This window comes from Narcine bancroftii, chromosome 14 (assembly GCF_036971445.1).
Source record: "Narcine bancroftii isolate sNarBan1 chromosome 14, sNarBan1.hap1, whole genome shotgun sequence".
Classification (NCBI taxonomy): Eukaryota; Metazoa; Chordata; class Chondrichthyes; order Torpediniformes; family Narcinidae; genus Narcine; species Narcine bancroftii.
The window spans coordinates 60856567-60871882 of record NC_091482.1 but is presented as its reverse complement, the minus strand read 5'-3'; the positions used below and the strand labels follow the sequence as shown (position 1 = coordinate 60871882).

The window sequence follows — 15316 nt, the reverse complement described above, 5'->3', positions numbered from 1 at the left end:
TCATATAGTTCAACATGGCCATCTTGTATCTTGCATACACCCCTTTTCCACCTCTTCGCCATGTCCATACCCCTTTTCCAACTCTTAGTTTTCTCTTACACTTAATGTACGACAACACATTTAAAACATAAAGTATCTCTGCAGTTCCCACATCCACTAATACCTTAACCCCAAAAGTTCCCCCCCCTCTCTGAGTTGCCCCATATCTCTTGCTGGGCAACCACAACTCCCCTTTTCATTTGGTTTGCGATCTTGTTCGCAGCGTCAACTGATTTTGCAGTGATGGTCATTCCCCCTCTACCGAGCCCGCTCCAGAAAACACTTTTTTTAAACACATATAACAAAGCTCTCTCTTTTACCCCTTACTCCCTTTCTTCCCTTTTTTCCTTCTTTAGTTCTTTATGTATACATTGTTTTTACATCTTTATATATACTTTATCGCCGTTCTTCATTCTTATTACATCTTTTCATCTCTTCTCCTTTCCTGCAAACGTTCTGCGAATTCTTGTGCTTTCTCTGGATCCGAGAACAGTCTGTTTTTCCCCCCGGGTATAAATATTTTAAATACAGCTGGATGTTTTAATATGAATTTGTAACCTTTTTTCCATAAAATCAATTTCGCTGAATTAAACTCCTTCCTCCTCTTTAAGAGTTCAAAACTTGTGTCTGGGTAAAAAAATATTTTTGACCCTTGTATTCCAATGGTTTATTATCTTCTCTCACTTTATTTCTTGCCCGTTCCAGTATATTTTCTCTTGTCGTGTATCTCAAAAATGTTACTACGATGGATCTTGGTTTTTGATGTATGTGTGGTTTTGGAGCTAATGCTCTGTGTGCCCTTTCTATTTCCATTTCTTCCTTCATTTCTGTCATTCCCAGGACCTTCGGGATCCATCCTTTTATAAAATTCCTTCATATCTATGTCTTTTTCACCCTCCTTCAGGCCCACTATTTTTATGTTGTTTCGCCTACTATAATTTTCCAACATATCAATTTTCTGAGATAAAAACTCTTGTGTCTCTTTAATTTTTTTGTCACTTCCAATTTTTCTCTTAAGTAATTTACTTCCATTTCTACAGCTGTTTTCTGCTCTTCCACATTCTCTACTCTTTTCCCCATTTCTGTCATTACCAGTTCTAACCTTTTCATTTTCCTTTTAATTGCGTTAAACTCTAATGGTAACCATTCTTTTAGTGATCTCATTTGTTCTTCAAAAAAGACTTTATCTATATTCTGTTCATCAGTTTTACCTTTTATTTCTCTTTGTCCATCAGTTTTACCTTCTATGTGAAGATCTTGGTCTTCTTCTTCCTCTTCTTCTATGTCTGTATCTATATTTGTGTCTTCTTCTCTTATTTGTGTCTGTGTTTCTTCTGTTTTTCTTGATGAGCTGCTTGTATCTCTTTGTCGGGCGTCTTCTTGCTGGGCCTCTTATTGCTGATCCTCCCCTCCTGGGCTCCTCATCCGTTGTGCTTCCTGATCTTCTTGTTGGTCATCGTTCCGTCTGTCTCCCTCGTCTGTTTCATCGCTCCCTCTTCTGCTGGCTTCCTCGTCCTCCAGCTGAGTGCCCTGGTGTCGGGCATCCCTCAGCTGTTCTCTCTGTGACAGCCCACTCCTCTGCTGAGCCCCCTCCTACCGGTGTCCTCTTTCTCCTTTGATTGCGCAGTTGCGCACTTTTGTTTGGTTCCGAGAGCCATTTTTGTAGTGCATCGGCTAGTGGATCGCAACTCCACAGGGCAGGTACTGACCTCGATGGTCGGGTATTCCTTCGTGCAGGTAAGGCCTTCTTCTATCTTCTTCGGTGACTTTTCTACTTTTTTTCTAGTCATTTTTACTTTGTCCTTCTTGGGAGCCATCTTCTTTCTCTTCTCTATATCCTTATCTTCTATTTCTTATATTTTATTTTTGTTATGCTTTGCTTTTTCCTAACTTTTTTCCTGTAGAGGGCTGGTTTTCCTGACCGACCACTACTCCATCACGTGACTACCCCCAGTGGGGGCAAGTTGATGTTAGAAGCATTTTGGCAGACAGCAAATCAATGGCAGTCGTGATTTGATGATTGAGTTAAAAGTAGATATGAATTGATGGATAAAGTGTTGAACATGGAGTCTATTGGTAGGAAAGAGGCTGAAGAGCAGGACCTCCAAGGTGGTAATCTTTAGATCACTCCAGGTGCCACGAGCTGGGGAAGGTCAGAACAGGAGGATAATGCAGACAAATGTGTGGCTGAAGAAATGTTGCAGGGTCCAGGGTTTCAAATTCTTTGATCATTGGAATATTTTCTGAGGAAGGGGAGACTTGTACAAGTGCAACAGTTTGCACCTGAACAGGTGGTGGGGGGGGGGGGGGGGTGGGGAAACCAATATCCTGGCAGAGAGGTTTGCTAATGCAGTTGGGACTGAAGAGGCAGATGTAGTTGACATGCACGTAGAGGCAGCTGGTAGTGAGTTAAGTGTAGAAGGACAGTTATGGTAGCATTGCAGTCGGTGGGGTGAGTTGCAGTGTAACAGGGATACAGAGTCAAATGTAACAAAGGACTAGAGGCTTTTGTATTTAAATGCATGCAGCAAAAGAAAATAAAGAGAGAGACCTTGTAGTACAGCTACATATTGGCAGATATGATGCTGTGGCTGTTACGGAGTCGTGGCTAAAGGATGGATGTCATTGGGAACTGAATGTCTAAGGATGCACAGTGTATAGCAAGTATACCAGGTAAGCAAAGGCAAGTACAAGGAAGCAAAAATTGTGGGAAGTTTTTAAACTTAGAGAAAATAACTAAACACTCATATGAAGTGTGAAAGTAGGCTAGCAAATAATAAAGGATACAAAAATCAAGTATATAGAGTAAAAGAATGGTGAGAGTAGATATCGGACCACTAGAAAATGTTGCTGGAGAAATAACAATGGGAGACGAGGAGATGGCAGAGGAACTAAATTAGTATTTTGCATCAGTCTTCACTGTGGAAGACATTAGCAGTGTGCCAGATGTCAAAGGGTGTCAGGGAAGGGAAGTGAGTGCAGGTATTATTTCAAGGGTGAATGTGCTCAGAAAGCTGAATGGTCTTTAATGGTGGATGATTTGCCCGGACCAGATGGACTACACCATCTTGCCTTTGAAAGGAGTAGCTGTAAAGATTGTGGAGGCATTGGTAATGATTTTTCTGGAATCAATGGATTCTGATCTGCTCCTGGAAGGCTGTAAAATTGCAAATGTCTCCTAACTATCCAAAAAGGGAGGGAGGCAACAGAAAGGGAATCATAGACCAGTTAGCCTGATGTCAATTGTTGAGAAGTTATTGGAGTCGATTGTCAAAGATGAGGTTATGGAGATCTTGGAGGCACATGATAAAATGGGCCAAAGTCAGCATGGTTTCTTAAGAGGGAAAATTTTGCTTGACAAATCTTCTGGAATTCTTAGAAGAAATGGCAAGCAGGCTAGATAAAGGAGATGCAGTGGACATTTTGTATTTGGATTATCAGAGGGCCTTTGACACGGTGCATCACATGAGGCTACTTAACGAGATAAGTGGCCGTGGTATAACAGGAAACATACTCGCCTGAATAGAGCATTGGTTGATTGCCAGGAAGCAAAGATTCAGAATACATGAATTATATTCTGGTTGGCTGCCTGTTGCTGGTGGTGTTCCACAGGGATTGGTGTTGGGGCCACTTTTTATGCTGTAAAATAATGATTTGGATTATGGATAAATGGCTTTGTGGTGAGGTTTGCAGATGATCTGAAGATAGGTGGAGGAGCAAGTAGTGCTGAGAGAACAGGGACTTGCAGGTAATCTTACAGATTAGGAGAATGGGCAGTGAAATGGCAAATGTCAGAAAGTGTACGCTTATGCACTTTGGTAGAGAAAAAAATTAAATGAGCAGATTATTTTATTTTTAATGGAAGAAAATTGAAAATACCCAGATGCAAAGGGACCTGGGAGTCCTCCTTCAGGATTGCATGTCAAGTTGTTGGTGAAGAGGGCAAATACAATGCTGGCATTCATTTCAAGAGGAATAGAATACAACAGCAGGGATGTGATGAAGCTTTATAGGCCACTGGTGAGACATCACGGAGCAGTGTTAGGCTCATTTAAGAAAGGATTTGCTGACGGAGAGGGTTCAGAGGAGGTTCTCTAGGATGATTCTAGGAATTAAAGATATGAGGAGTGTTTGACAGCTCTTGGCCGGTATTTGTTGGAATTTAGGAGAATGAAACATTTGAAATGACAGAGAAGATATAGAAAGGTTGTTTTCCATGGTGGGAGATTCAAGGGCACAGCTTCAGGATTGAAAGGCATCTGCTTAGAACAGGGATGTGGAGGAATTTCTTCAGTCAGAGGGTGGTAAATCAGTGTCGCAAGAAAATGGTAAATATCAGCAAATGGGAAGAGTGAAGTGGTGAATAGATGGTTAGGTTGGTGCAAATTGCAATGTTATTAGTAGTGTTGAGGTCATAGTTAGTGTGAACTGATGCCAGAGCAGTGTTGCTGGTTCATCTTATGTTATAGACATTGGAACACACTACATTATCACTGAAATGAAGAATGGCTTCTGTTCAATTGTCTTCCTGGAATCAAAAGGACTCATCTTCTGAATTACCTTCTGAGGTGTCCTGGCTTCCAGCATCAATATAAAATGGTGGATTTATGTTCTCTTCAGCACAAGAGCTTCATAAAACTGGAAATGTGCAGACCAGTTGGCATTTGAGTTCTTCTTGCCTAATAACTTAAAATTTGAATGTGATCGCCATTGTTCCAATCCAAAGTGTGTTTTTACTAGTGCCGAGCAAGAGAATGTTTTGCAACACAGAGGTTTCAGGGTGGGGAGCAGCAGAAAAGTGAATAACAAACTCTTAATTGTATGTTATTAAAAGAGATAATTGTGTGCAACATATTAAAGCATCATTGCATATAGGATAGACAGCCTATTCAGTTTACCTAATTGCTATGATCTTTCTCTCTTCTGTCAGGGCGTTGTTCCAGACAGACTGCACTCTCCAAGGGAGAGGTCAAACGCTCGAATAAAAGGGTAAACTAGAGAGACCAAGGGACACAAAATTGTGAATTCACTCTCAAAAACATGGCAAGGTTTCATCTTCAATAGAAAAAATATTTATCATTAACATAACATTAAGATAACTATTTTTACTTGGGCTTTATCAGAATGGCAATAGTGATATCGGGAATTTGACTTGAAAAGCAGTAATTAACCTGTGAAAAGAAAACCGTCTCCTTTGGAATCCAAGTGCCAAGTTTTTTTTCTCCCAGAAGTCTCCTTTATATTTGTTAATTAAACTAGGTTGTGCTTTTTAAATTGGGACTTGGATGGTCTGCTTTTTATTTTAAAATCATTGTTAGAAGCCATTTAGTTGTCCCCTCATCCAAATTGAAAGTGATATTCTCAATGTGTAGGATTAGTCCAGGACAATTGCCCGAACAGCAGGCACAGAGAGTGCAGCAGTTAGCGCCAATGACTTGGGGTTTAATCAAACACTGTCATGATGTTGGTCTCTTAATTGAGGCAGCACCTCAAATGGGTGAATCGGGAAAGAGGCTGGAAAGGGGCCATTGGGTGTATTGAACAGAAGGTGGGAAATGTGGGCAGACAGGTAGAGGGGGGACCACTGGGAAGGGAGGGAGAAGTGAGAGGAGTTGGTAAAGAGATGGAAACAGTGAATTGAGGTGGGGGTGACTAAAATTAGTTAAGGTCCAGGAGAAATATGATTTGTATTCCTTGTGGGAGTCCTCCAGCAGGATACCCTGAAGGTAAACTTGTACATTCAGTTGATGTTGAAGAAGGCAAATACTATTCTGGCATTCATTTCAAGTGGAATAGAATACGAGAGAAGGGATGTGATGCTGAGGCTTCATAAGGCACTGGAAAGATCTCACTTAGAATATTGTGAGCAGTTTTGTGATGATGTTAGAGGGTTCAGAGGAAGTTCACAAGGATGACACCAGCAATGAAGGGATTATCATCTGAAGAGTGTTTGACAGCTGCACACATTGGAATTTAGGAGAATGAGGGGGAATCTTATTGAAACATTTCAAATGCTGGAAGGCATGGACAGAGTTGATGTAGAAAGGTTGTTTCCCATGATGGGAGTCAAGGACAAGAGAGCACAACTTCAGGATTGAAGGGCATCCACTTAGAACAGAGATGCAGAGCAGTTTCTTTGGCTGGAGGGTGGTAAATCTGTGGAGTTTGTTGCCACGGGCAATTGCGGAGGCCATAATCATTGGGTGTATTTCAGACAGAGATTGATTAGCCAAGGCATCAAAGGTTATGCAGTTGGGGTTATGATTGAATGGTAGGGCAGACTCGATGGGCTGAATAGTCTATTTCTTCTCCCATGTCTTGTAGTCTAAATGTATTTTTGGCAACATCCTGACAATAGATTAGCAGAGGACAAATATACCTGTGTCAGATAGGGTGAGGGAGTTGCAATGTTTCTGAGCATGAAAACCTGAACCAGGGTTCCTCTGGCAGCTCATTGTTTGCTCAGTTTTTGTTGATTGTTTTTTTTTCCCCCCCCTCTCCATTTAGCCCAGCCTGACCTGGTGGATTTCATAACCTTTCCATTCAATCCTTTTTAAACCCCATTCTCCTACCTTCTCCCTGTAACACAATTACCTTCCTATTAAAGAACTTGTCTACCTCTATCTTAAATATACCAATGACTTTGCCTTCACAGCTGTCCACAGTAACCCTCTGGGTAAAGAAATTCCTCCTTCCTCTATTCTAAAGAGGCATTTTTGTATCCTGAGACTGTGCCTTATGGTCCCAGGCATCTCTCTCCAATTACCACCCCCCCCCCCCAGGAAACATTCACTCTATCCAGTCCTTTCAGTATTCAATAGGTTTCACTGAGGTCATTCTCTTAAATTCCAGCAAAGGCTTCAAATGCTCCTCATATGATAATCCTTTCATCCCAGAGATCATTCTGGTGAATCTCCTCTAAATCCAACACATTCTTCCTTAAACTAGGAATCCAAACTCCTCACAATATTCTTTATGGTTTGATCAATAACCTGATAAATCCAACATTACATCTCTGCTTTTGCATGTGATCCCTCTCGAAATGAATACTCGCATTCTTTTGCCTTCCTTACCAATGACTCTGCATGCAAGTTGACCTTCAGAGAGTCTTTCATGAGGACTCCGAAGTCCTTCTACATGTCTGATTTTTGGAACTTGTTGCCCATTTTTAAAGAACAGTCTATGCCTTTATTCCTCCCACCAAAGTACACTGTACCCCATCTGTCATTTTCTTGTCCAATCTCCCAACATGTGCAAGTCTTTCTGCAGACCCAGTGCTTTCTCAACAGTGTCATTCCTTCCTCCTCATTTCAATTTTATCATCCAAGTACGAACACAAATGCTGAAGGATCTCAGCAGGTCTTGGTGTCCATGGGAGGAAAAGACGTACAACTGCTGTTTCGGGCCTCAAGCCCTCCCTCATTTCGTAATCAAAGTAATTGACAGACCATGTGAAAAGAAGCTATGTTAGCCCCAGACCAGTGGAACCCCACTTTCCCTTGCTCTCCTTTAACAACTGTTGTTCTTCCAAATGCCATGCAATTTCTCCAGGGCAGTCCTCCCCTCACCATCCTGCCCACCCTCTGTAGCCTCAAACCAAATTTTTAAAATTAAAAAATTATATCTAGAAATATAGCACAATAATGGGCCATTTTTCCCTCTGAGTCCGTGACACCCAATTTACTTCCAGTATGTTTTGAATGGTGGGAGGAAACCGGAGCCGTTGAGAAAACCCACAGAGACAAGGGGGGAACATACACACTCCTTACAGACAGTATGGGGATTCAATCCCCAGTACAGTCCAGATTGCTGCCGCTGTACTAATCACTACACCAACCGTGTTGACTATTTTAACTCCAGGCTGAACAGTTTCCTCCTGACTATGCACGTTGTATAATTACCTCTGGTCCGTGAACTCATCCACCCAAATGTCAACTGTAGCACCTGTGGTCTGATGGGGTTTCCTATTGCACAGCCACAGCTGTGGCCTAAGACATTCATCCTCCACTAAGCTGCCCACATTTCTGCCCTGGCCCCCTCATGTTACAAGGACAGGATTCCCCTTGTCCTCACCTATCACTCCACCAGCCTCCACGTCCAACACATTTTCCTCTACCATTTCTGCCACTTATTAGGTGATCCTACCACCAGACACATATTCCCCTCTCCACCTTCCATAAGGACTGCTCCTTCCATGACTCCTTTGCCCACTCCTCCCCACCAATTGTCTCCTTTGGGACCTACCCCTGTGACCGCAGGAGATGGTCCACTTACACCCACACCTCCTCCCTCACCACCATTCAGGGCCCCAAACAGTCCTTCCAAGTGAAGCAACATTTCACTTATGAATCTGCAGGGGCCATCTACTGCATCCAGTGCTCCTGCTGTGGTGATATGTAATTCCACCATTAGGTCACCAGGGATCATCCCAGTGACCTTGTCTATAAAGCAGTTCAGCGCTACAGTCTCGCCTTCCAGACAAGACCGTTTACTGTACATATTAGTTTATTAAAGCTGTCTTATACTCGCACTGCTGGTGTGGTTATTGTCAGTACAATTTAATAAACTAATATGTACACTAAGAGGTCTTGTCTCTGCAAGACGAACCTGGAAGGCTAGGCTGTAGCTCTGGACTGCTTTATAGACAAGGTCACCGGGATGACCCCTGGTGACCTAGTGGTGTAATTACATATCACCACATCCCCTATATCGGAGGGACTGGACGCAGATTGGGAAATCTGTCCGCGCAATACCGTGGATCTCCCAGTGGTCAAAGAATTCCCTTGCTCACGAGGCTGTCCATGGTCCGGTGCACTGCCAGACTGAGGGCACCACCTCATTTTCTGTCTGGGCATCCTCCAACCGGATGGCATTAACGTCGATTTCTCTGGTTTTGCCTCCCCCCAGTCTGTCTCCTTTCACCCAAGCAAAATCAATGCTCACCTATCATATCCACTTCTCATCATATCCAATTAACACCTTTTGTTGGCTGGACTTCCTTTCCCCTCCCCTTCTGTCTTTGCCGACTCCTTGAGGAAAGGCTCAGGCATGACAGAGGGACACTGCGAGGCCGGCTGAGTGTCCACGAGCTGCGCATGCTCCATCACGGCCGTCCCCGCCCGCGCCGTCGAATGAGCCCCAGTGCGCTCGCGCCGCCCAGCGTCCCAGTCACGTGCGGGGACGGCCGGCCGCGCGCCCTCCTCCCCTCCCCACCCCCGGTCTGGTTCCGCCCCTCTCCACGCGACCGTCACATGACGGCTGTTGGCGGCCGCGGGGCTCGATCGTCAGTCGGTGTGGCACCATTATGAAAGCGGCGGCTCTGGCCGGCCTGGCATCCTGCACCACCCGGGGCTCCCCCGCGCCGCCTGCCCGCACTCCACGTCGATGGCTCAGGGCCACGTGGAGCCACTGCCGCAGCCTCGCCCATGAAGAGAATGGTGAGTGGGGAGAAGGCGTCAGGGGCTGGGGCTTCCCGACGTGGCCGCGTGGTGAGGCCTGGCTGGGGCTCGGGTGAGAGGGCCGCCCGGCGGCAGGATCGGCTGCGTCGGAGCGGAATGAACTGATGTCACTGCTGCTCCTTCAGCCCTGAGCTCGAGGAAGGGGTTCAGGCCGGAAAGTTTCTCCCACTGATGATGCTGAGGGCCTCCAGGATCTGTGGTTCTCGGCCTGGCGCCTGCCCTGGGCCTACCGTGGTGACTCAGTAGCGCCTCGTCTGCTGGTAACCATGGCGACCGGCTCGCTGGTGGCTGTCATTCAGAGCGGTGGTCGTGGACAGGGCCGATAGCCGAAGGCCTGCATCTCGAGAGAGCCTGTTGAAGTCGAGATTCTGGACAAATAAAACTGTAAATCCTCCTATTTAATAACCAGAGCCTCCATTTATAAATGACACTGAAGCTCTTTAAAAAGGAATACCATGTCTCGTTGCTTTGTAGAAAAATAAGTTAAATTCCATTTAATCAACGTGAAGTGATTGTCCTCCCTCCTGAGGCAGTGCCTCCTTTGATTTCCTCCACTAAAGGCAATATCCTAATTGAATCTCCCCCCCCCCCTTCAAAAACTCTTCTCAGAATCATCTGTTTAAATTATTTATCATTTAAATATTTCTCCCTTTGGTTTTGTTTTTCCAAATTTAATTTGTATCATGAACACTTGTGTCCTTAATGAGTGACTCTTCTGAAGTGTCCTTCCTGGACAGAAAATGCTCCTGTCTCATTCTCGGAGCACATTAGACTATTATGCTCAGGGCGGCACGGTTAGCATAGCGGTTAGTGCAATGCCTTTACAGCACCAGTGATCGGGACTGGGTTTCGAGTCTTGCGCTGTCTGTAAGGAGTTTGTACGTCCTCCTCTGTCTGAGTGGGTTTTCTCCCACTGTTCAAAATGTACTGGGCGTTTTGGTTAATGGGGTGTAAATTGTGCGGCATGGACTCATAGGCCAAAATGACCTGTTACTGTGCCGCTGTATGTCTAAATTTTTTAAAATTAGACCATACTCCATTATATAGCAACAGAAGCAGGCCATTTGGCCTGTCGTGTCGCTTCACTATTCCATCATGAGCTGAGCCATTCTCCCACTCAGACTCACTTCCCTGCTCTCCCCCCCCCAACCTTTGTTACGCTGACTATTCAAATACCTATCAATCTCTACAACCACCCAACGATTTGGCCTCTTTTTTTTGCCCATTCTCCTTATCTGAGACTCTGCAGCCTCACCGTTTCCTCCTCATTACCTGCGGCTCCATCTATCTTTGTATCATCTGCAAACTTGGCCGCCAAAGCATTTATTTCTCAAACCAAATCATTTCTTGCCTGACCAACCTTCTGTTTTTCCCACCAAAGTAATTATTACATATTTTCCCTCTTTTAAGCCTTATCTGCCAATTCTTTGATCATTTCTACAACTCTGACCCCTGCAGAACACCACTAGTAACTAATCAGAGTAGGATCCCTTTATACCCACTCTCAGTTTTCTGCTGAACAGCCAATGCTCCTTCCTTTCTGTAACACTGTGAGCTTTTGTGGCACCTTGACAAAGGCTTTTTGAAAATCCAAATATTTAACATCCATTGCATGTCGTTTTATCTGGCCTGCTTGTTGATTTCCTCAAAATTACAGTAGGTTGGTTAGGCAAGATTTTCCCAAAAGGAAACCATGCTGACTTTGGCCCATCTTGATGTGCACCCCCAAGTATTCTGTAACCTCATCCTTGACAATAAACTCCCAACAACTTCTCCAACCAAGCGCACAGGTCTATAATTTCCTTTCTGCTGCCTCCCTCCCTTTTTTAATTGTGGAATTCCCTTGCAATTTTCCAGTCCTCTGGAACTATGCCAGAATATACTGATTATTGGAAGATAATCTCTATAGCTGCTTAAAGAACCTGAGGGTACATTCCATCTGGTCTTTGAGAGTTATCTGCACATAAACCTTTTAGCTCCCCCCCCCCCTTTTTATCTGGTGATCATAACTCCACTCACCTCTCTTACCTGACACCTTTGAAAGTCAATTATACTGTTAATGTCTTACACAGCATAGACTGATGCAAAATACTAATTTTGTTCCTCTGCTGTCTCCTTATCTCCAATTATAATTTCTCCAGCGTCATTATATCTACTCTTGAATCTTTTATTCTTAAAAAAACGTTCAATATACTGTTTGATGTTATTTTCTCATTGACATCTCATGACTAATCTGTTACATTGTTTAAATAAACTACAGAACAGCTTTTTCTCACTAAACCCGCTACAATTGTAGAAACTTTTTTCTTTTGTACTCCATTTCCCTTTCAATAAAGGTCAGTGCTGATTTGACTACTAAATTACTTGGATTATAAGAATGGTAACTTTGTTTCTGGTACTTGTAGAGCTCTCTGGAGCATTGACAATTAATACTTTGGCAGTATCTAAATAATCTTGCTCTTCTGTTTTTCCCACCAAAGTAATTGCATATTTTCCCTATTTTAAACCCAATCTGCCAATTCTTTTATCACGTATTTGAACATAAAAGGGAGTAGAATATAAGCTATTTGTTCCTTTTGTGTGTGCTCTGCCATCAAGATCATAGTGAACCAACCTCTGCAGCAGCATCTTGCATTATTCCTCTATATCAAAAATCTGTTCCTGGTTTTGAGTGAACTTCATTGTCTAATCTCCACATAGGTAATTTCAAAGATGTATCATCCTCTGAAGAAATATCTCATTTAATCCAAACTGACTTGCCCTTATTCTGAGTCTGGGTACCCTGTTTCTTCACTTCATAGTTGTGAAACATCCTCCCACTAAGAATTATTAGTTAGTTCATTTATTTACAAACTCTGGAGATATTGACCTGGTTTACTTAATCTTTTCCTGCTGCAAACCTGCCATTCTTGGCAACAGTTCAAATGAATCTTTGCTTCATTCCCTTTGAATATTGCATAATATTTTTGGATGTGGTCTTAGCCAAGCCACACAATTATAGAAATCTTCCTTTCTAATCATTTGTAATGTGCATGCAGACATTCACTGATTTGTCTGTAAGGACATTAAAGGTCTCTAGACAAAAACTTACTCAGCCTCCATATGAAAACATTTTCATGCACCAAAATGAATAACTTCACATTTTTCTATGTTATGTTTGCCCTTTTCTTGCCCATTAACTCAGCTTTCTATTGACATTGAAACTGATTGAAATGTAGCTGGTACATGGTACTGGATGTTCTTTTCACGTGTTTCCAAATAATCAGATACTGGATTATCAGAATTTTACTATTTTGCTGGAAATGAGTATATTCCATGGCAAACACACAAATCTTATGAAATCTGCATTTCTCACTGAATTAATGTCTCCTCTTCTCAATTCCTTTCTCCTCTGGAACTATCCCCCTCTGAAGGCTGCCACCCTGCTTCAAAAATATTCTGGTTGATTTACTGAGGTACATCCCCGTGTCAAGATTTTAAATCCTATTGAGTGATTTCATTTTGAATTTCTGAATCATAACTTATCTGAAATTTCATACTTGGACCTTCAGTTGGGATTTTGCTTTGTCAGTGCTAAGGACTTTGTCAGTCAAGCTTGGGAAACCTTGAGATAATAGCAATACTTTATTTCTGCCTAGCCTCTTTGACTCCCACAATAACTTTGATGTGTTGCCCTTCATTGCCTGTCTCATTCAGACAGTCTGTTTAGTTCTGCTCTTGCCTATCTGGTTGTGGCCAGATCATCTTCAGCAATATCATTTCAAATGCCACTGTTCATTTACCTCAAGCTCTTCAAGTAATTTTCCATGATGCCATTCATACAGTCCTTTGGGATGTTGTCAGGCTGCTTGCATGATGTCTTTATTGTAATTTTCAGTCTTTGATGATTAAGCTTCAGCAGCCAATGGAGCTAATGATAGGTACTGAAAATAGCAGGAAGTGACTACTGGCATCCTGTAAGTAGAGTTGTAGCTATTTGAAGTATTTACAAATGAGTTGGATGATGGGATAGAAAACCTAATTAACCATGTTTGTTGACAGCATGTAGATAGGTGGTATTAAGTGTAGAGTAATAAAAGCATTACATTACCAAGTTGTTAATTAGAGCTCTGGCAGTTGGATATTGTAGCAAATATGTAGTAATCTACTATTTGACACAAGGTGCTTAGAGCAAGAGTACTTTCTGAATGTTGAAAAGCTGGAAGCAATGGAGGTTCAAAGAAACTTTGGATAGAGGTTGGAGCAAGTAAGAGAAGGAACGAGGTTGTAAAATTCTGTTTACAAGGATGGTTGAATGCCATGGATAGTACAGAAAATTTAAAAAACAAACCTCTGAGAGATAGTTGAATGGATAAAATATTGGCTTCTTTTGAGGGTGCTTTTCAGACTGAAAGCCTTTGGCTAGTTGTGAGCCTCAGGATTTGGTGCTGGGCCCATTGCTGTGTTACATCCATATAATGATTCATACATTCTGATTCTGAAAACTTGCATGATTGATTAGCAAGTTTCCAGCATTGTAAATAATGAAGGTGGTGGCCAAAAATTGCAGCAGGCTCTTGATCAGTTGGGTAGGTGGTCAGAGGAATGGTTGATGGAATTTGAAACTGAGAAATGTGAGATGTTGCATTTTGGAAAGTTGAACATGTGTAGGACCTTCATTATGGATGGTGTGGATTAGGAGAATGTTATGGAGCAGAGGATATAGGAATACCAGGTACATGGCATCTTTAAAATTGTGTCACATTGACCTTCATTCAAAGTTTTGAGTTTAGATGTTGGAAGGCCATGTTGCTGTTGTAATGTTGTTGAGGTTGGAGTATTGTTCAGTTTTGGTCACTGTGCTGTATGAAAGATGTCAAGCTGGAGAGAAGATTTAAGATAGTGGCTCAGCTATAGAGGGAGGTTGAGAAGGCTAGGAGTGTTACTAGGAGTGTAAGAGGATGAGGGGTGATTTCAATGAGGTGTTCAAAACCATGAAAGGGATAGATCAGGTGAACACACTAGAGTAGGAAATATAGAACCAGAGGACATGGGTTTAAGGAGAGGGAGAGAGTTTTAATAGGAAACTGAGGGTAACTTTTTACTGCAAAGGATGGTGAATGTGTGGAGCAAGTTGCTGTAGAAAGTAGTTGCGGCAAGTATGATTGTAATATTTAAGAAACATTTAGAGGAATTATATGGATAGTATATTGTATGTTTTGAGGGAAATGGACCAATCATGGATTCTGGGATATTTTTGTTCGGTGTAGGCAAGTCCTGCCATTTTCAAAGATTTGTGCATACATGTGCCAAGGCTCTTCTCATCCTAAATGGCTTTTGGAATAGTGCCATTTAGCCCATATGGTCTCTGCTTGTTACTTTTGCTAGAATGTATCACTTTTCCATTAAATTTCGTCTGTCTTGCCTGTATATTCTGACAACCTATTTGTGTCTTTGCAATTTGCCACTATTGTTACACATGCCTCGCCTCTAAAGCCCCTTTCACACTTGCAAGTGGTCCCAGGAATTAACGGCCAATCTCAATGCTGGCGTGAGGTGACGTCAATTCTGCCTTGATCCCTAGTACAATCTGTAAATGCTGGCTTTGCAATCAGTGTAGAATGGACAATTGCATTCTGGGATAGAAATGATGCAAGTTTTTGTGTGAGTGCAAGAACTTGAGGGATGAAAAGTTTAAAATGAAGGTATAAATTTTGCCATAAAAAAGACGCAGCAGGAGAGAGAGAGGAAATAAATAGCAATAACGGACAATTTTTAAGCAACGTGGAAAAGTTGGTGGCTCTATAGCTTACAATTTATAAAGACCTTTGGGGGGGGGG

General features: G+C 42.6%; 2 protein-coding genes and 1 long non-coding RNA gene across 12 annotated transcripts in view; 1 reads left to right on the top strand and 2 right to left on the bottom strand.

Annotated features, from left to right (window-relative positions):
* The window catches only part of LOC138749666 (AP-3 complex subunit sigma-2), a 356312-nt gene that overhangs the window by 178446 nt on the left and 162550 nt on the right, over window positions 1-15316 (bottom strand). The gene's annotated exons all lie outside the window — the stretch shown is intronic.
* LOC138749891 (uncharacterized) lies at window positions 234-9218 on the bottom strand. Its single transcript, XR_011348920.1, has 4 exons — window positions 8983-9218; window positions 4938-5033; window positions 3554-3678; window positions 234-2182 (listed from the first exon to the last, which is right to left on the bottom strand). It is a non-coding gene; the product is annotated as an uncharacterized lncRNA (long non-coding RNA).
* The window catches only part of trpm7 (transient receptor potential cation channel, subfamily M, member 7), a 107160-nt gene continuing 101120 nt past the window's right edge, over window positions 9277-15316 (top strand). For all 10 annotated transcript variants that reach the window (XR_011348808.1, XR_011348807.1, XM_069911340.1 and 7 more), the window contains exon 1: window positions 9277-9476. Coding sequence is in view for 8 of the 10 variants with exons in the window: in XM_069911340.1 (XP_069767441.1) it covers window positions 9465-9476 (12 nt within the window). In the remaining 2 variants the exon portion in view is untranslated. The remainder of the gene's footprint in view (window positions 9477-15316) is intronic.